At 41.4% G+C, this 20145-nt stretch overlaps 1 protein-coding gene across 5 annotated transcripts in view; it reads left to right on the forward strand.

Annotated features, from left to right (window-relative positions):
* The window catches only part of SMOC1 (SPARC related modular calcium binding 1), a 134245-nt gene that overhangs the window by 45096 nt on the left and 69004 nt on the right, over positions 1 to 20145 (forward strand). For all 5 annotated transcript variants that reach the window (XM_063333244.1, XM_063333245.1, XM_063333247.1 and 2 more), the window contains exons 3-5: positions 6790 to 6902; positions 17077 to 17176; positions 19343 to 19390. In XM_063333244.1, the coding sequence (XP_063189314.1) occupies positions 6790 to 6902; positions 17077 to 17176; positions 19343 to 19390 (261 nt within the window). The remainder of the gene's footprint in view (positions 1 to 6789; positions 6903 to 17076; positions 17177 to 19342; positions 19391 to 20145) is intronic.

Here is a 20145-nt window from a genome sequence, read left to right on the forward strand (position 1 = left end):
GTTAAAGTGACAGGAGAAACTCATTAAAATCCCTGTGGAAGGTTAAATAAGCATACGTTTAAGCCTGACTTTTGTTTATGAAGGCTTTTTTACTGTTGTAAAAGTGTATCTTTGTCAGAATTACTTGTTCTAAAATGGAAATCCCTTTTCAATGTATTGACAAGTTTTATAGGTTAGGTGAATTATGAGCATGACCTCAAATATTGCTCTTTTAAACAGATTCTCATTGGAAAAAAAAGCTTACTTGTATGATTTTATTTTTTTTCTCACCACTGCTGCGTTGCTTTATGGCAGCTTCTCTCCCATAGCATCCTGCTTTCTGAGTACTGGAAACCCAGAATCTTTCTTCCCAGGGCCCAAGAAGCAGCTGGACTGTTCTTGCAAGTGATGCACTTTTGAGTATTACAATAAGAAGTGGTAGAGTGGGAGTCCTGCTTTTGCTTTCATCACTTGAGCAGAGTGGCTTAGATAAGCAACTTCATGGCTGATATGGGCATATAAACTGGCTCTGTTCAGTCACTTAAAACATGGGATCTGAAATGTGGTACATCCATACGCAAGAGTGTCTGTTTCTGGAAGTGGAGAAAATGTTGATTGCCAAACTACACAGGCTACTGTATATCGTGATTGCAAAGAATCCCAAAGAAGTAACTGGAAAAAAAGGCAAGAAGCACAGTTTAAGTATACTTAAGCAGAGTTAAAGTATGCTTTCCCTTTCTGCTCTCTGACACAACTGAAATGTTTAGCTTAAACTACTCGTGTTCTCCTTTCCGTTTTCCTCTTACCCTGCGATACTATGCAGTACCTAATAACTTGTGTGTGTTTGACAACTGCAAGTCTTGCTTGTAAAACCCACTAATGCTCCTATGAATCCCTGGGAAGTAGGAATATTCTTTTAACTATCACATTCAAATTTAACCTTGCCGGTAATGTCCATGTGTGCTGCTATTTATTTTGTTTTTCTAGTCACATTAGGAACATGACCTCTAGTTGTGCATAAAGATCACTATTCTTGGCAAATACAGACAGTTGTGAGACAGGTGTGCCTAACTACAGGCGGTTGGCCAGATCTGTATCTTGTACTTGCTTGAAGGAGGGTATGACCAGCAGTGTTCAAGCACCTTCTACTGCTGCAGTAGGGCACCAGGCTTACCCCGAACAGTTTCATTCCTTCTGCATGACGGAGATGCTTTACAGGGGAACTCCCGTAGATCTGGAAGGGGTCCCATGGGACACTGAGTTCAGTCACATCCAATTGTGATAGATACTTATCCTTATGAAATGAGCATTTTTAACCTGTGCTTCCTTCTCTGAGGGTGGGGAGGGGAAAGAACAGGTATCTAAAATAATGAAAAGGGGAAGTATATTGTGGACAGTGAGGTATAGTTCTGCACCCTAGACTACCATTTCCAATTTCATATGCTGATTACTTGAACTGTGCTTGTGCCAAGGCAAGCAGAATGGTTTCCATAGTGAGGACAGAACCTATTTGATTCAGCTTAGCTTTCTGTTCTCTCTCAAGAAGCTAAGGACCTTTAAAGATGAAATCTTGCCAGCCCTTTGGGAACTATAACTCTTATTCAGCTCTCACTCCTTGATAGCTTCCTCACGTGCTTTTCGATGAAATTCCTTCAGTGCTAAATTATCTGAACTCTCTTCGAACCCTCACTCACACATCACAAAGGGTTAAAAGTCAGGAGTAGCTTAAAATGATCAAACTACGGCATCCATGACAAATGGAGCCTCATTGATGAGATTCCAGAGAACAGTTCCAGATGGTGTAGCTGTGCGTAAAATACACAGCCGAGCACTCCTACCTGGATCTTTTGTCAGCAAGCATCTTAAGATCTGATGTCAAATAAGAGTTCTGCCTCAAAACTTTGCAGGGATGAAGGACAAATACTTGTTAAATAAGTCATGGCAAGCTGTTAAGATTATGCAGTGATTATTAGGGTATATTGGATATCTGTGTCTTAAAACACATTTAAGTTCTATGTTAACCGGTTGGTTTTTAGGAATTTGTTTGGCCTATGTAATTAAAAAAAAAAAAAAGGGGGTGGGAGTGTTCTAAAACCTTTCCTTTAGATTTATAATGGTTGGTTTTAAAAGTCTGCTGATATAGGGCTTGTTCTTAAATCACAAGTCCCTATGTAGGATGAACCTATCTGTAAATTACTGGTGGGAATTGTAACAAGGGTCTTCAGCCCATCTGTTGGAACACCTGGATGAACATAACTTTTGGCTAATGTGCTGGAAAGGAAGGTCTCCTTCTGACTACTGATGGGTTGTTTGAACAACCTCCTTTACCTACTGTTCTCATTGGACAGGAGATGATATTTGAAATCACTGTTTTTTCAGTCCACTTGCTAAATCCATGTGTTTTGTCTTTGAACTTTCTTATTCCTAATCAAGGGAGAATTAAGTGGGTCCTTCCTGGGCAGCAGTTAGTCAATAAAATCTGAAATGACTCTTTCAATCACTCTGCAAATTTAGGCATGTTTTTAGCTATGCTCCAAATAAGTTAGGGAACTGGTATGTGGGTATCAAAGGAGCAAAGCACATCAGCATGAAAGGAAAGCAGTTGGAGATTGCAGGTGTAGGACTTGTCAGAAATAAAGTAGAAAACAAAGGGGAGAGTGGGGAATGATTGACACCCTGTGGGGCAGATGGTCATGTTTTTGTAGTTAGCTCAGGTTCCGTTTTTGCTGGTTTTATGCAAAGACACAGATCATTGGCTGGAGTAAATGAGTGTGAATCTGCTGACTTCAGTGTAACTGGACTGCTTCATGCCTGGTGAGGACCTGGACTGTATGTGAGGCAGGGACTAGAAATAGTTCAAAAGCTGCTTGGATCAATTTTTACCTTTTGAGCTTTTGATAAAAACAAAGTAGAATTAAGAAGCTATATTTTTGTGGTTGCATCGTATGGGTTTGCTGCTAATGCCTGGAGATGTTTTACTTTGTGTTATTAGGATAGCTTAGGTCTTTATACCATGATGTTGTGTGGTGTCAAAACTGCCTCTGCCTGTCGAAGAGAGGATGCTGGAATTCTTGCGGCCTCTTCAGGAGTGCACTGTGTATATTATGAGGGACACGGTGGTCTTATTTGAATAAACTGTTCACGGATAAGATCAACCCTGGTAACTAGCCAACTTCATTGCAAAATCCAAAATTATGTGCACCTGTGTTCTGCAGATTAGGCCACAGATGTCAAAACCATCACTTGTAGTTCACAATCTCATAGTTGCCAGCTACCAACTTGAGAATGACTTTTCTTTAAAAAGCAGCTTTTTTTTTTTTTAAAATTTAAAGTCAAATTTTTAAACAGCTCTGCTTTTTAAAAAAAAAAAGTCATCCTGTTTTGGTTTTTCACCTTATGTAAGGGAGAGGAGAAAGTCCTATTTAGTCTGCCTGGACCATGCAACTGGAATCCATTAATGCCATTCTGTTTCATAAGCTTGATGTTTGATACTCCAGAGAACATTTTTAAGAGGGAAGTAAAAGTGCTGAAACACTCAGGTGAAAAATCAAAATGCAGAATAGGGTATATGAATCTACATCATAATATCAGGCTTTAGTAAAATTTGTAATGCATCTTATTTGGAGTGAGCTATTTGGCAGCTACTTTTTAACACTTGGCACTTAGGTAATATTTTACATTTTCTAATTAACAAAGCAAAAATAGTAAGGTGAAGTCATCCCACTGAAATCACAAGTTGATGCAAACATTATAAAAATACCAGACTGAGGAGTGAGGAAGAGAAGGATTGACAGTCCTTTTAAAAACAAACTGGTAAATGTTGATATTAAAGGCACTGTTTTTACTGGAAGTGAACTGTGAAACGACAGGCAAAAAAGATAGTGGTATGCACACACCTCTCCAGGCAGCGTGGTATATAGGTGGTTGTTCCAAGTCAAGGCTATAAAAGGACTGGCATGACTTTTGGAAATCAATGAGGGAGGATTGAAGAAATAATCAGGGCTGAGTGTTCATGAAGAGGAGAAAATTGTGTGTCTTCTCCACCCTTCAGCAGCGATTTGTGAAGAAACATCTCTTGAGCCAGGGGTTGAATTGCAAAAGAGGATGCTGCAACAACGATGAGCTCTTAAATGCTGTGGTGTTCTACACAGTGTGGTCTACTGGGTGGTAGTAGAGTTCAATCTATAAAAGCCAGTTAAAATTGCCAGGAGGGACATAGTCACCTTAGCAGTAACATGTTTATGATGTTCTCCTTATAGTAAGGGCCTGGTTGTGTGCATGTTTGTCTGCTCATTAGACAAGTTGGACAAAGCTCTGAGTTAGTCTTCCTTCTGCTTGGGCTCCTAATGTATTTGTACTACAGGGCATACTACAAAATGTTTGTTCCTACCAGCTATGTGGTGAAGCATCCTGTTTCAGTCATGTAGTTGTGAGCGCACCAGCAGATGCTGTGTGGAAATGCTTTACGCTTCTGTTTTATGTTCAGGAGAGGAACCAGATATGCCTGTCTGCAGTCCTGTATCCTCAGATGGAGAGACTAGAAAACACACTTTCATTTGTGAGTCTGTGCTCTGATTGTCATGTGAGAAATTTGCAACTCTTTTTTTTTTTTTTTTTTTTTCCTTACCTTATATGTGCAGATCGGCATAATCTGTGCTGATTTTTTTTTTTTTGCTACTTAGTTGTCTCCTGCGAAGCAGAACTTGAAGGTGTTTTTAGTCAAACAGCTAGCTATAAAACAGAATGTGCAGCCACACCATCTGGTTTTGTAATAATGTCCTATGTCATGCCAAGCAAGATTAGACTCTTAAGCTTGAACAGGAGATCTGCAGGTGATAGTTAGGTGTTCCAGTTAACAACATTGCCAGTGCTTCCTTTGCAGCTGAAAGAATGAGCATGTGTTGGAAGGGTCAGTACTGCGGGCAGGATTGTCCTCCAGCGGAGGTGTGCAAACAAGTTCCAATCATCTGGTCACTTTGGCAAGCAGGGGGGAAAAAGGAAATTCCAGCTTAGTGGTTATATTATGGCTAATTAGGAAAAAAACCACAACTGCTTCTCTAAATTCAGTGTAAATTTTATTCAAGAAAGTCTTAATTCTGTGCGTAACATTTATATAAACTCATAATAGGTCCATCTGAGATCAAAGCTCCATGTGCGAAGGGTATTGTGCAAACACCCCACAAACTAATTACAGTCTAAAGACGAGAGTGACACAGGATCAGAAGGGACACAAGGTGATAGGGAGGTCGGGTGACTGACTTATAGTCACTCAGCAGGTCAGTGGCAGAATTGATATAGACATTCTTGCTTTTTAACCCAGTGCCTAAGCTTGCAGGCGTCTGTGCTGAATGCTATTACTATGAATAATGACTTTTTCCAAAGGGATGGGTTTGATTTCCATAATTTCAGAAGACTTGTGAAATCCTTCTTGGAATAATGTGATAGGTTTAAAATAAAAATGTGTTGGCAAACTGGAAACTTAGTCTCTTGAGTTATCAGTTGGGTAAATGAAGTATACAGCTTGAAAGCTTTGGTCTATGTCTTTATGAAAACTATTTACAGCATTGTCATTGGTTTCTGCACCTAGATATGCTTAGATGGAAATCACTTCTATTGCCATGCAATGTGAATTCAGTTGGTCTGACAACCCAGACTGGCTTTCTGGGTATTAGTGCTGGTATTAGAGATTCTGTTGTTGAAGTTCATGTGATCTGTGAAGCAGAATATGGGATCTTCAGGGATCCAGTGGAATTTTTTTGTTAACCACTCTCTATGGTGCTGCTGAAAAATTCTGACGATCAGATTTTGCAGTTTCTGCACTGAAAATCCTTCAGTCAATGGATTCATGGGAAAAGGAAGAAGGTGCTATGCTAGTCCCTCTGTCAGAGTCCCATGGAAACAGGTGTTTGCTGTTTTTCTTCTTTTTCTAGGCTGAACAGCAGTACTGTTAGACATTATGTATTTAAATGTAAACACCAAGTCAATCTGTATCTCTGCAGGGCAGAACTCTCTTCTCTGACCCATCAGTCATCAGTGTTAGGCTTATCTGGGGGTATGCTCTGTAACAGTGAGCTGGACCTGGAAGGGGTTAAGGTCATGCTATATGCTGCCTTCATCTGAAATAAGTGCAGAGCCGAGATCTTAACCCCTTCAAGCTCTGCTTGCAGAGCAATGTTTTTTTTCTTGGCAGGAAAGTGAGTAACTGATATGACAAAGCATAGTGCACACCTGGCTTTAAGCCCTGGGACTAGAGGTAGAAGCTGGGTTTCAGGAAAGCACAGGCAATGGCATATCTACCTTATCAGAACCACACAAATATGGAAGTTCAGATGAGTGGCTGGTTATTCTAGCATCCTCCTGGGAGAGCTGCTCAGAGAAAAAGCTTTGCTGGGGCTCACTTCTGCACATTGCTCACTTCTGGGCCTGAATTACTTGGCTTATGCTCAGCCATCCAGTTTCAGGATGTTAATATTAATACAACTCCCTCTGGGAAGGCCTTTCACTGCGTGGACATTGTGCTCCAGCACTTGTTGGAAGAAGCTTCCAGAGCCCTTGGGTGACCATAAAAACTATTGCCTAGGAAACTGGGCAGCTCTTCATTAACTGGCTTGTAGTTTGATTGTCTAGGTTCATATTTGGCTTTGGGATCATGAGTGCTAACTTCATAGCTGCCTTGTTAATGTTCCTTGGTGCCTTATATTTGTTTGTTTGGGATTTTTTTCCCCCTGCAGCTATGTGGTGTATCTGGTAGCTTTTGAAGAGGCCAAATGGTGTTTGCAATCTAAGTGGGTTTTGCTTTTCTCTTTGTAGATGCTGGCCAAAGCAAGTGCCGATTAGAGAGAGCTCAAGCACTGGAACAGGCAAAGAAGCCCCAGGAAGCAGTCTTCATCCCAGAATGCAATGAGGATGGATCATTCACACAGGTAAAACTTCTATTGGCTTCCTTCAGCCAATGTGGCTCCCAGTGGCTGCAGGAGATTCACTGTGAAGGCATGAGCCAAGTGATGCTAGCAGCATGGGTGCTCTGACTCAGTTACTCAGGTGAAAGTGTTGAAAGCTGGGGACTTGTTTAATGAACTGGAAGCTTTGATTCAGTCACCATACCTTAAGACACATGCATCTGTAATGGCATCCACCTCCAACGTAGCACAGAAATAAATGGAATCAACCTCCAGCATAGCAAAGAAACAAAAAAAAAAAGTTGCAGAGGATGTCAGTTTTTCCTTAAAGATGAGCTGCAGAGAGACCTGTGGCTCTCACAGAACAGGGTGGCCAAGCTTATTCTGCTGTTACCTGTGCTTCACCTATCCCAGCAAAAAAAGAGCGGTCTATTGAGCCTCTTCCCTCTGCAGGGTACTTATTAGCGACAGACTCCTGTTTCCTGTTCTATGCCCTATTGTGGTTTGGGGGTCTGTCAGAGAGATAATGAGACTGCTTTGTTTGGGGTTTTGATTCTTCACTGTTTACTTGCTGGAACTAAATGATGTGCTGGGATTGCAGGCTGTTTCATAATGCCGCTTCTCTTGAGAAGCAATTATCTTTAGGCAGGGGTAGCAGAGGAGGCTTGTGGTTTTGCCTTTAATATCTGTGAAAAATGAATAGTCAATCCTGGACACTGAGCATCCTTCAGAAGTAGTTGGATGGGAGAGGTCCTATAGAATTCCAGAGAAGTTAAAGTAGTTATGGCAAAAAGAAAGCCCTCATGAAGGAGATTTTGAGAGGAAGAGTAGTTTGCCGAGGCAGTGTAGAAACGAAGAGGGATACTTGGTTCTGTGCCGCTAGCATATTGAGTAGTGTCCTAGTGCTAACTGAACTGGGTGTTAAATATGACTCACGTGCACTTCCCTGACAGGTAGGAGGGGATATGCTGTCTGCTAGGTTTGGCACACATCTCAAAAGCCCAAATCCTGCAACCTGATGACCTTTACTTTGTGAACTTAGGTAAATCATACAACTCTTTTTGCCTTAGATTCCCTATATCTAGCACTGCTCTAGAGATCTTGTGCCTTGGAGAAATTTTAGGATTCATTAGTTATTGTTTACAACGTCTTTTGAAGGTAAAAAAAAAATAATCCAAAATATGATCAATATTGGCTTCAAAAAGATGAGAAAGACAAAAAGCTTTGGGGTTGGTTCAAACACTTTTTGCTGCCTGGGGGAAGAAGAAAGAAAAGATTTTTTTGTGATAACTCACCAAAAATTTTTATTCTCCCCCTCAGCCTTACCCTCCCATTATCGGTGTGTGGGAGTGTTTTTGTTTTGTTTTGTAATGGTGAACTGGGAAAAGTTTTATCCATCCTGCCAATTTTGCATACTTCTTTGGAGCAGCACCATATTTGTGTACAGTGTGGACCATCTTGGGAAGGTTGGGGTAAGAGGGAAGGTGGCTGCAGTTTCTTGCAGTCTAACTACACTCAATTGCTGAAATCTGATTTTGTGTAGAGCTGCTCAGGTTATGTTGGCAATGGAGGGGAATACTTATAAAATCTAGCACAGTGGGCCGATTAAGTGTTCCATGTTAAACTTCATGGTTCAAAAAAAGAGGGGGAAGGAAAGCTGACTTTCCAGTGTCTCTGTCAGCTGTCCATCAACCTGTTAAAGTAGGGAGTGCAGGTGACACTTTTATCCTAATAAGCTGGACTCGGAGTGCAGTTGATACAGCTTTATTTCAGACAGGTTTATTTGGAAGGGTGATACCAGAGTCTGGATTGTGGAGCAGTTGCTGGGCCTCTTTTCTGCACATTCCCTGGGTAGTGTGCGTTGCCAGTGGAGGGGCAGCACGAAACTGCTTACAAAAATTGTACGTTTTCAGCTGGCAGCCAAGTGATATTTCACATTCTTCCTCTGTTCAGTCCTATCTGTGAACACTAAAATGCTTTTGTTTTACCTGGCATGAGGAGGGAAGCCTCTGATCCCTTTGTAGCTGGAATTAACTGAAATTCATATCATTCCTTGGATTGTAAAAATACCCCATGTTCCACATACCTCAAGAATCAGCTTCATCATTTATATTGCGGCATTTAAGGTCATTGTCCCTGCATAAGATGTGAATATAAAACAACGTCTGAGGAAGCTAGCTGGTGTCAACCTGCATTTGCGACAAATATTTCCTTTAGCTTCTGGTCCAAATTAATTAAACTTTGATTTTTAAAAGGATGTATAAAATTTAGAATTTTGGTGAAAGGTTTAAACAGTTTTTGCTTCCGGCAGCTCATGAATAGATGTCATCTGGTGGAGGTGGTTTGGATACTGCATCTCTTGTGCAGAGAATTAACACCCCGAGGTTCTGCTCCACAGGGAAGCTGTGAAAGCCAGTTCTTGAAGCCCCTGAAGCCTTGCTGAAGTCAGGTCTGAACTGTTATTAGTTTATTCTGGTTCAGTACCCAGAGACTTGCTCCATCCAAACTCCAAAATCTCAGTTAGGAAGTCCAGAACAGAGCAGCATCTCCCAGTGAAGTTTCTAGGAGAAATACCCACCATGCTCTTCAACCTTGAATCCCCAACCAAACCAGAATCTAAGCAGATGCATATGCTTCAGTGTATGCCCTGTATGTAGAGTTGGCTAGGGAAATTTTTTCAACGACTTACCACCTTCTATGTAACTGTTATTGGAGGAATATTTTGGGTAGAAGAAAAATTCTGATCAGCAAGGAAACAAAGATGCATGCGTAATTTTGAATATAAAATGTCTTAATTGTTATAGCATTCACTTACAGATGTGGATGACTTGCTTTCAGGTCTTGAGCTGAGCCTCTTTTTTGTAGATGCATACACAGTAGGTGTTCAGGCCCACATCACTGTCCTGGTCATCAGTCTTCAAAAGATTTGTTTTGTTGGGGTTTTTTTGTCCAATAAATTGTTGGAAATTCTTGAAAGTTTTGCAGGAGTGACAAAGAAAACAGTGCTGATTTGGGAGCTGCATTTGGTAGTGGTAACTGTATGTTCACAGAACCTGCATGATCTTAACCAGATTGAACTGTTGCTTTTGTGGTTTGTCGTTGTCCTCTTGGTTAGAAGCTAAATTGCAATCACTACTGGTAACCACTGAAAGCAGCACCAAGTGAGGATGTTCCTCTGAAAGCAACTCAAGTCTGACCTGTCCAGCTTCTGGAATTGCATGCAGTACAAAATTGTGTGAATTCGGGGATGGATCCACTGCAAATTGGATGGGGCTGTAGAGTGGTGAAGAGAACAGGGCCACTCTGCTGTTCTGTGACCAGCAGCATGAGCAGCATGTGCTGCATGGGGAACTGGCTGCAGAGATGAGACCATGCTTGCCCGGTCTCTTGTTGGCTCCAAGACCCAACAGTTAGATGTGGTATCAAGGGTGAAAGGGAGGAGTGCCTGAAGGCAAAGAGCTTGGTTTGGCTTGCAGAAAGAGACTCATCCTGTGTGTCTTGAACACTTGCATAATCTGTCTTTTGTCATTGTCTGTAAAACTAGACCAAAAAGAAGTGCTGCCATCAATACTATTGCTCAGATGGTCAGTTTTCCTAGGCATGGCTAGTTATAATGGGTTTTGGGAACTGCATGAAGAGGAGCAGGCACCTGTCAATTCACTGGTTTTCATACCTGTGTCTATCCACCGTGTCTGCTGCTTCCCTTATTCTGGGAGTTTATGTATTGTGAAGATCTTATCAAATCCCTTTTTAGCGCTGCTTCTGCCTATAAAAATGTGGCATGGTTTTGCAGGGTGTAAGAGGTGGTGGCATTTCAGGCATGATGGGATGACTGTAAATGGGCGCAGACCTGATGGATTGCTCTGGAATTGCTATTTCTTTCTATTTCAGTCTATGTGGGGAAGATTACTTCCTATAACAAAAGCTTTCTGCACTTAGCCCACAGTAATATAAGCATGCAGATAAAATTTGAGTTATTCACAGCATAAGAATGTTTGATATGAGTAATTTGATTAATTGTATAACTGAAGTCAAGTACTGTTGTGCAAAATTGGACATGACTAAACCCAGTTTCTGTTCCCAAGACTTGCGTTCTCCTTTTTGCTGTTATGCTGTGTTTTGCATAAAAGCCATTCCTTTTCCATGCTGCACTTAACCTGCTGTGGTCTGTTCTTCATAAACAACAGGCTCTATTGGGTAATCTGCACACTTTCTTTTGCTGCCTAGTGCCATTGGGCTTGTTGCCATGGGCTGAGAGAGACTTGCATTCTTCATAGTTTTCCCCCAAGCAGTTTTTTAGAAAAGGTTGCTGAAGTTTTAAACGGGGTCCATTTCAGACAGATTAATATGAACATGAATAATGTTAACCCTGCTTTGGGGGTGTAGTCTTGTGGGGCTTTTTGTTGTGTCTTGCTATTTGCTGCCACCTTCCACTGTCTAGCTGTGGTTTCTTTTCCTTCCAAGTCTGCTTACAAGTGGCTGAGAGCAAGTCTCCTTGGAGAGTTTCTTTGACTTTAGGGCTCTCAAAACTGCAGCTGCTGGTGTAGCTTTGATGCAGCACTGAGATTTCTCTTAAAGCAAGTGCATCAGTCAAACCTGTTGTCTTATGATGGGATCAGTGAGTGGGCTGACTTTGTCAGAGCAGTGTGCCATCATCAGATAGCTTCCAGAGCACTCCCACATCTGGTAATACAAGTCTGTTTGGAAAGAGTGATCTATATTATGGTCCGTAGCAATAGTTTACAAATTGTAATGCATGTGCAAAGTACTGCTTTCTCTAAGTCTCACAAAACTCCCCTTTGTAAAGAAGTGGGGAACCCTCTCTTTCAGCCTTCAGTGTGACCTCATGATCCCAGTCTGTTCCTCTGCATTGGCTGGTGTAGCACGGTGCTGGGCAGAATTACAAACTCATTCCTTAATGCAGCACAGTGCTGCGGGGCACTGTGTAGACACGTCCTGCATTCCCTGGATGCTGTCTATTATTCCATTATTCAGTGCTCATACTCTAGCAATACTAAGCTCTCAAGGACTTAACCTCTCCTTTCAAAAGGAAAGAACGCAGTCTGTCTTGCTTAGATTAAAGAAACTCTTTCTTCGTAAAGAATCTGGGCTTTAATTAGTAGATGGTTCTGGGTTTTTTTATTAAAAGACCTGTAGCTTGAGCTCTCTGAATACTGCTCTGCAGATTTGTCTGCTATTTATGCACTTGCTTTCTTCCTGCAGCTCTCATTGTGTTTCTTATTTGTATGTTGAGCTAAAGATAACCCATAGATGGGTAAGGAGGTAGCAACTTTGGTTATATATGGCATTTCTGCAAATAAATACCAGTCAAGAGAGCAAAGGAATAGATTCCTAAAGCAAAAGTGGACATCCTTTAGGAAAGTGACAATGTAAGATCATTCTTAACTTTAAAGGGTGACATTCTGTGTGAGAAGCAGAATGCCTCTCTTGGGGATCCCTCTCCTGAGCTAAAGCTGGTATCTGTGCCAGAGTGCGTGTTGGGAATGCCCTTGGCTATGGTTAAGATTCTTTTGCTACAAATCGCTTCTTTCCCCGGTGTATGAATAGCGACATTCCTTTGGAGCACGCATTTCTTGAATGGTGCATAGACTTCAGGGAGGTGGCTGCTGCATAAAGCCCTGGTGGGAATATTTATCTGCACAACATCATTTGGGAAGAATTAAAAGTGAGCAGGGAACAGAAAAAGTGACAACAATAATTTAAGGGGTTACAGTCCCTAAGAAGTTCAAACTTAAGATGCAGACCAATTCATAATTCCCTAAAGTTTTCCATAAAGGCGAGGCAGGCTTCTCACAATAGTCAGCTGACTCTTTAATCTAGCAGAAAGTATGACAACATGCAGGGTCTAAGCAGTACAGCAATACATTTAAAGCAGAACAGAGGCATCACCACTTAAGAGTTAATATAAATAACCATCAGGCCCCTGTGCTGATTATGTGCCACTAACTTGTGTTCAGAGGACTTTCTAGATGAGCCTCATTGGCTGAAACAAAGGAAAGGCTTGATTAAAGAATTGCTCTGTGACACTGCGGCTTCTGCTCTCTGGGTCAGACTAGATGACCTACTGGCTTGGAACAATTCATTGAATTGTTTCTACAGTGTTTACAAGGAGCACCTGGGTGCAAGCCAGGGTTTGGAGCCTTGCCTCACGCTGTGAGTGCGGGCAGTAGCTCTGCTGCTGTGCCATTCAAAAACTGGATGTGTTTTTTCTTCTTTCATAGAAGTATTACTTTGAATGCAGAAGGAGTGGGTTTTCCCTTCTCGTCTGTGCCCACCATTACAGAAGGAGCCAGGAAATGTTTGTCTGATCTGCAATGGGATAGGAATCGGTTACCAAACTCAATCTGAACAGCAGTGAAAGGCTAGTCTGAGTGTTGCTGTTCCTGTGCTCAGCCCGGTGCTTGTCCAAGGCGCTCTCAAGCCTCTTACAGCAAACTTCTGCTTTCTATAAATCCGTAGAGACTGGTTTCAGCCATCACAGCATTACTGCTTTGCCCCTATTCTCTCCCTCAAAATGTGCTTGCAATTTCTTACCTGTTTCCAGTTTATCTTTTGATCCATTGATTTATCTTTTGATCCCATTGATCCTCCTTTGTCAAGTGACTGTAGAAGGATGCTGCTGCTTGCTTGTTGAGTAGCTTTGGACTGCTTGGAAGTCCGAATCTGGCATTGCCGGCAAGATACTGAAGAAACCCTCAGGAAATTAAGGGGCGGAGTCATCTGCCAGTGACTACACTTCTAATATTTTCATATTTTAATGAACTCGATAGGAGCAGGTGTTTATTCATGTGGCCACTGGCTAGTATGTTAGCTGCTGTTTGGTTTCACACACTGTGATGGTAGGGAGGAGTAGAGGAGTTGCTGCAAGGACGGCAGAGCAATTTTTGTTGGTTTTTTCCGTTAGGCTTTTCATACTTCAGTTGAGGCACAGTTGAGGTGGCATCTCTGTCACCCCTGAAAAATAGGAACAGTGTCTTGCACAATCAGGGGTTCAGTTGCTTTAAACTGCAGTTTGATATTTTTTTTTTTTTAAATGTGGCTGTTAATGGTGAATCTTGTTGGAAGACCTCAAATAATTTGCAGGTTTTATTTCTTTGATTCCCTATTGTATAACTTAAAATGTTCAGCTGTTGGACAGGTGTATGTTAATTTGAGATGTCAAATTCTGTAATGTGCCTTGTAGCTGCAGTTTGGTTAGCGATCAAATTTATTTTGTATATAAAATTGACAATGTGTTTTCTCTGACACAATGCTTAGCTTTAGGAGACTGAGACTCAAAAAAAGTCAAACGCTTTTTCTAACATGTGTTTTGATAGAGCCCAAATTAACTCAATAAGTGAAGAATAGATCTGTGCAGTAAACAGGTGTCACTTCTACAGTCACTTTTCTGATAATAGTATTTAAAAATCTTTCTACTGTAGGAAGAGGATTAGAATGAGGTTGAATTTCAGGTAGAAGATGGGATTTAGAAACAAAAACTCAAACCTAAGATCATTGGAAAAACACAGTGATAAAAACGATACTGGATGAGCTATTGCCTTTACATTTTTTTCAATGGCATACCAGTGCTATGTAACTGATTAAAAGTATACCTTTTTTGGTTTTTTTTTTCTTCCCCCAGCCTTTAAGCTGCTAATTCTAGACTGTAGGGCACTGTTTTTATGACACCTAAATATGCTGAGATCTGGTCAAAGGTATTAAGGTGAAAGGCAGCATCTCTCAACATGAAGACATTCAGGAAAGTGAACTGCAGTGATTTTTGAGGTTTCTAAAGTGTCTGTTCTTCATGAGTAGCTGCCCGGTGTTTATGTTAAGGGCTGAGATTTCATTGCTGCTATTATCTGTACTAGGGACATCCTTTGGTGCTGCAGTAGAGCATGTGGTTATTGTGAAAATGCTGTCAATCTGAGATTTATTTCTTTTTCTTTTTTTCTAATGGAAGCAAAGAAAGGCTCATGGAATACCAGTCCAAGGAAGACCAGCATTCATTAATTTAGTTATTTATAAAGTTACTTTGCTGTTGTGAATGTAATGTGCTTGGTTTGCGTAAATGGCTGTATGTAACTGGTAGCTCTCCATTGAGATGAGTTGCTTAACCTGCTCTTTGTTAATGCATTTATCCTAAATTTATGTCAATACATTTGTTTTGGACTCCTCTGCCATGTACTTTGTTATTTTCTGAAGGCTTGACTAAAGGACTATCAAGTCACTAACATCTGAATCTTTTAAATGCTGGGTACACTGGAGTCTTTCTGTAATATAATATGGAATAATAGTCTTGCCCTATGAATTCAAGACCCTATCCTGGAATTTGGCTTCATCTCTGGGTAAGATTTTTACAATTAATGCTCAGATGTAAAGACAGCTTTTTGTGCTGTTGGGAATGCAATAATGTGTTTGTGATCAGCAAAGATAAACACAAAACACAGAAACCCAAGCAGTTCCATCACGCTCATTTTGAATGTGCAATTGATTAGACTAAGCAATAAGAAATATTTTGCAACTTGATTATTGCTAATCATATCCATAGTGCTTTTGAGTAATTTGCAATCAATTTTGTGATATATTGAGAGAATAAAGATGAAAGTATGCAGATAGCAGTGACAGTGACTTTGGTAACATGGATACACGAGGTTATTGTTGATTTTGGCTGCTAAAAGTGAATCTGCCTGAGGCAAAATGATTGATTTGCACTTTAGTAAAACCCAAGATAAACACGTGGTACTGTGTTATAATTGTTCTTAGATCATGTTTTATGTGATACTCAAAGCCTTTTAAAAAAGGCTGCTGTTAAGTCTCTGAACAAACTCCGCTACCTTAGGGAATCGGAGCCAGCTGTCAGCAAGGGGGAATGACTGGTTTAGCTCTGAAGGATCCCTAATAAAGGGAATGGTACAAACACCTCATCACTCTTCTCTTCTGTGTGGAAAGGACTGGAATGGGAAATCGGCTTCAATGAACTTGTTTGGAAAAAGAGAGAATGGACAGAATTCAATTTACAAGTAAAATAAAAAGGCAGTTTCTGAAGTGATCTCATTTCATGGCTTTTTTTTCAGAAATGTATTGAAGGAGCCATCTCTAGCTTATTGTAATGTAGGCATTTTTATACCATTTCAAGATGCTGGAAGTACTGTTGTGCACACTCATCCACAACTGAAAGTGTGTTTGCTAAAAAGGATTTTGGAACCTGTTAGTATTTACACAGATGCCTGTATGATGATCGTTTACTTTTGTCTCAAGGGAAAGCAAAGGCCGGATGCCTTTGAATTTCATCCAAATGCTGACCACTGTGAAAACTGAGGCAAAGGCTCTATTCTTAAGCTGACTGAAACTATAGTGCCACTGAACTAATATCAGTATAGATGTTACTAAGACCAGTCTGCTAGATCGGGATTTATCTGCTCTTACTTTAGAGGTCCACATCTGAACTGTCATTCTGGTATCCTTCTGTGGTGAAGGAAGAAACTGGGCAATTCTAGATGTTCAGTTCAGAAGTAGAGCTTTAAAGTTAAGCAAGATGAATCTTATGCTGTGTACTTTTTGGCTTGTTAGAGCCTTCATCAAATGTTCTTAATACACGTGTCAATACATGAAGAGCAAGCATGTTGGATCTTGCTCCTGCTGCCTAGGTTGACATAGTAACGGGATAGAGCTTAAATTTGTCTGTAGAAGGTTTGTTAACATAATAAGTCACTGTTGCATTTTTCCAGCCACGTTTACTGAACAAAATGCTCCCAAAACACCCACAGATGCTGTCCTCAAGCAGTAGCTGTGGAATTGGGCCAGGGTGGCCTTTCCAAATCCCAGCTGGGATGCAGTGGGACAACTATTTAATGGTAAATAGTACATGGGATTTAGCAGAGGGTGGAATGAGCTGAGACACAACTGCCACATGCCCACACTGAAGTGTTCTCAGATGACTGCTTCCAGCTTCTTTTGCCTCCTGTATTGCAGCTAAAGGAGTTGGAGTAGGAGAAATAACCCTTTTCTGGGGAGGGAGGTGAGGGGAGAAAGAAAAGATAATGATATCAAAGATACTCTTCTGTGTGACCTCCTCACTCTGAAGCATGTGTTTGTGATGCGCTTGGGTTGGGACTTCCACTAAGATGCTGGATTGTAATAAAAGTGGTGGGTGATAGTGAGAAATGAAATGCCTGCTCTTTGTTTTATTAAACAGGTGCAGTGCCATACCTACACTGGATACTGCTGGTGTGTGACACCTGATGGCAAGCCTATTAGCGGCTCTTCTGTACAGAACAAAACTCCTGTATGTTCAGGTACTGTGGGAGTGGCTTCAACAAATACTAATTTGATACCTGAAGGGGGTTGGGGAGAATGTGTCTTGTTCAGAGTGCTTAATCTTTTCAGGTGACTTGGCCAGTTTACCCGATTTAACACTGCGGTTGTGCTTGTATCTCACTGTGTGCTCGCTGGCATCTAAAAGCTGCAAGGGAGCTTGGATTGTGACATGTCCACCCTGCAGTTAGGGTGCAGACTCCTGCAGGGCTCACTGAGAAAAACCACTACAGTAATAGCTTGTGGTAGCTAAGGCGTAAGTTGCCATGTTGCTGTGTACACCAAAACCAGATGGGATAACTTTTTTCCGTGAGCTGTGTTTCAAAGAAGTGGTTCTCGGGCTGTACTGAGTGGGCCATGGAGTCATTTTGCGTGCAGAGCGACTTCAGTTAAACGTTTGCTAAGGTGGTTATGTGAGAAACTGGTAGCTGTTGACTACTGACCCCCAAATCTGGGGTCCTGCTACTTTAATGGGTTTGGGTCTTCTGATCTGGGTTGCTCAGTTCCAGAATCTCCATATTTGTGTCATGAGGCTGGGCAGCACTGGGCTCACAAGAGGGAGGTCCAGAGATGGGTTTATTAACTGACATGCTTCTGGGCTCTCAGCCTGACAGTGGTCTGTCGCCTTGTGGTTTAGTGGGCCCATATCCATCATTTTCTGTACTTAAACCAGAGTGATGTTTTTTGTTTTCTCCCCAGCATTCAATATGGCAGCCCACGACTCAAATGGGATGAGGCTAGGCTCTAGGTTTTCATATGGCCCTGCAGTGTTTGCCCTTTGTATGTGAGCACGACAGCAATCAAACTTTTGGGGTTTTTTTAGTCCTTCTCATCTTATTCAGTGTCCTCTTGGCTGTAGGGCGTTTTGTGGTAATAAGCAAGCATGCTGACTTGCATGAGGGTTTGAGTTGAGTGGGAGAACTCTCTGGAAACCAGTGAGTCAATGTAGCTTGAGGGAATGCTTGGTGTTTCACAGGTACGTGGAAAGAAAATAAGATTAATATCCTGTTTTTATGTAAGGTGAAATGCTGCAATAATTTGGCTTAAACCTTAGACTGTTACTTTCTTCCATCATTCCCAGTGTATGGTTTTAGTAGGGCATGTTTTAGAGTCTTGCTGATCTGTTCATTTAGTCTTGAGTTGTTTATAAAATTGTGTTACCAGGAAAGTAACAGCATGGTGTATTGTAGGGACACACAGATGTTACGGCTATGATGACTAATATTGGGTATGTGCTTCCTACTTGTAATTTAGCAGTAGATCTGTCATGAACTGATCTGCAATTAAAAATGCCTGGGAAATAAAGTTTACGTTTAGAGTTTGTCTTGACTGGACTCTTGGGCCTGTCAGAGCTGTCTCCTTTGGAGCTGACTTTTTGATCCATGTGTCCTGAAGGATCAGTAATCAGTGGAACTGTTTAGTAATGGTGCATGGAAGAATCAGTTTCCTGGGAATAAAGCTACTCAAAAAGACCCCAAACTAACTTGTCATAGACTTCTATACACTCAAGTTGTAGTGGAAAACTGTGTGATGAAGCACTAAAGCAAACTGCAGAAACAAGTGTAGAATTATATTATGTGAAGATCTAAGTTATATTAAAAAACCCAAGATGTGTTCTATTCAAGTATATGCTGGATCTCATTCAGTGTCCGTTTTCAAACATCTGGGGATGTGCAGGGGTAGGTTGAAATCCATTTTCTGCAACTTGTCCCAGTTAATCCCTTTCCTTTCGAATACTGCCCCTTGCATTCCCTGCACACTCTCCCCACCTGTTTTTGATTTGTTCTTCCTGACATTTGCAAATGAAATGAGGGACTCTTATTGATCTTTCCTTCTTGCCCTTGGATTTTTTCCAGGTTTCTTACTAGCACACTGTTCTGTTGAGCTCTTTCAAATCACTGGATCCAGCTACTAAAGATTTCTTGTTTACCCTCATCTGGATTTAACATCTTAATGCATAAAACTTCCTTATGCTATCCCAGTTAGTTGAAGCCACAGGCTCTCTGAATCCCAAACTGAGCTGCTGGCAAGTAAAACAGACACTCTGTGGATTGAGGTATTGACTGTATTAATGTGACGTTACATGTTCTGTGTGATCATGCAGCATCTAAAGAGATGTCTTTTTTTTTTTTTCTTCTCCCCTTTAGGTTCTGTAACTGATAAACCATCAAGCCAGGGTAATTCAGGAAGGAAAGGTGAGTGGAGTCCTGTGCTTCCACAACTTGTTTCGTAATAGCAGCTGCCCAGCCAAGTCCCTTGAGATAACTCAGAATCTAGGTTCCTAACCAGCTCTGTGTGTGGGAGGCTTACAAGCCTTTAGACCTCCTCCTTCAGTAGGAGGAATAAGATGGCAGTCTGTTTGTGCACCACCCTGTGGAGTAGAAAATGGTGCACTCTGCTCCATGCTCATCAGCTGAGATGTAGTACATGAAAGCAGAGCGTCCCAAAGGGGCAGCTGGCACAGAATAACCTCTGCTTGTTCACTTTGAAGTTAAATACTGAACATTTCTCAGTAAAATCCCTAGACATTAGGAAGGCTATCAATATGACTAATACGTGGAAGTCAGGAGTGCCAATGTCATGGCTGTGGCCTTATATACATTGAAAGGTGGCTTTTTTTTTTTAACAGAGCATAAAGTGCTCCGGCCAGCAGGAGCAGCACTGGATTATACCCTAGCTGCGCTTGGAAACCACACTCTTTTGTGCATTAGGCATTGGTCCTCCTTCTTTACATTCCTTTCTTCCATCCTTGCCTTTCCTGAGCAAGACACTAGATGTGTCATTCTTCTCCTGTATGTAGTCGTAGCCCTTCTCTGTGTCCTCTGATTTGCATTCGTTGAAATAGTCTTGGGAGGGGTGACCACTGAAGTGTATATTGATGTGCAGTCAAGTTTCTCTAGGCCTTCTCCACACCCTGGTTTTCAACCTTTCTCCCTTCTAGCCCCTGTTC

The sequence above is a fragment of the Chroicocephalus ridibundus genome, chromosome 4 (assembly GCF_963924245.1).
Source record: "Chroicocephalus ridibundus chromosome 4, bChrRid1.1, whole genome shotgun sequence".
In the NCBI taxonomy this organism is placed as follows: Eukaryota; Metazoa; Chordata; class Aves; order Charadriiformes; family Laridae; genus Chroicocephalus; species Chroicocephalus ridibundus.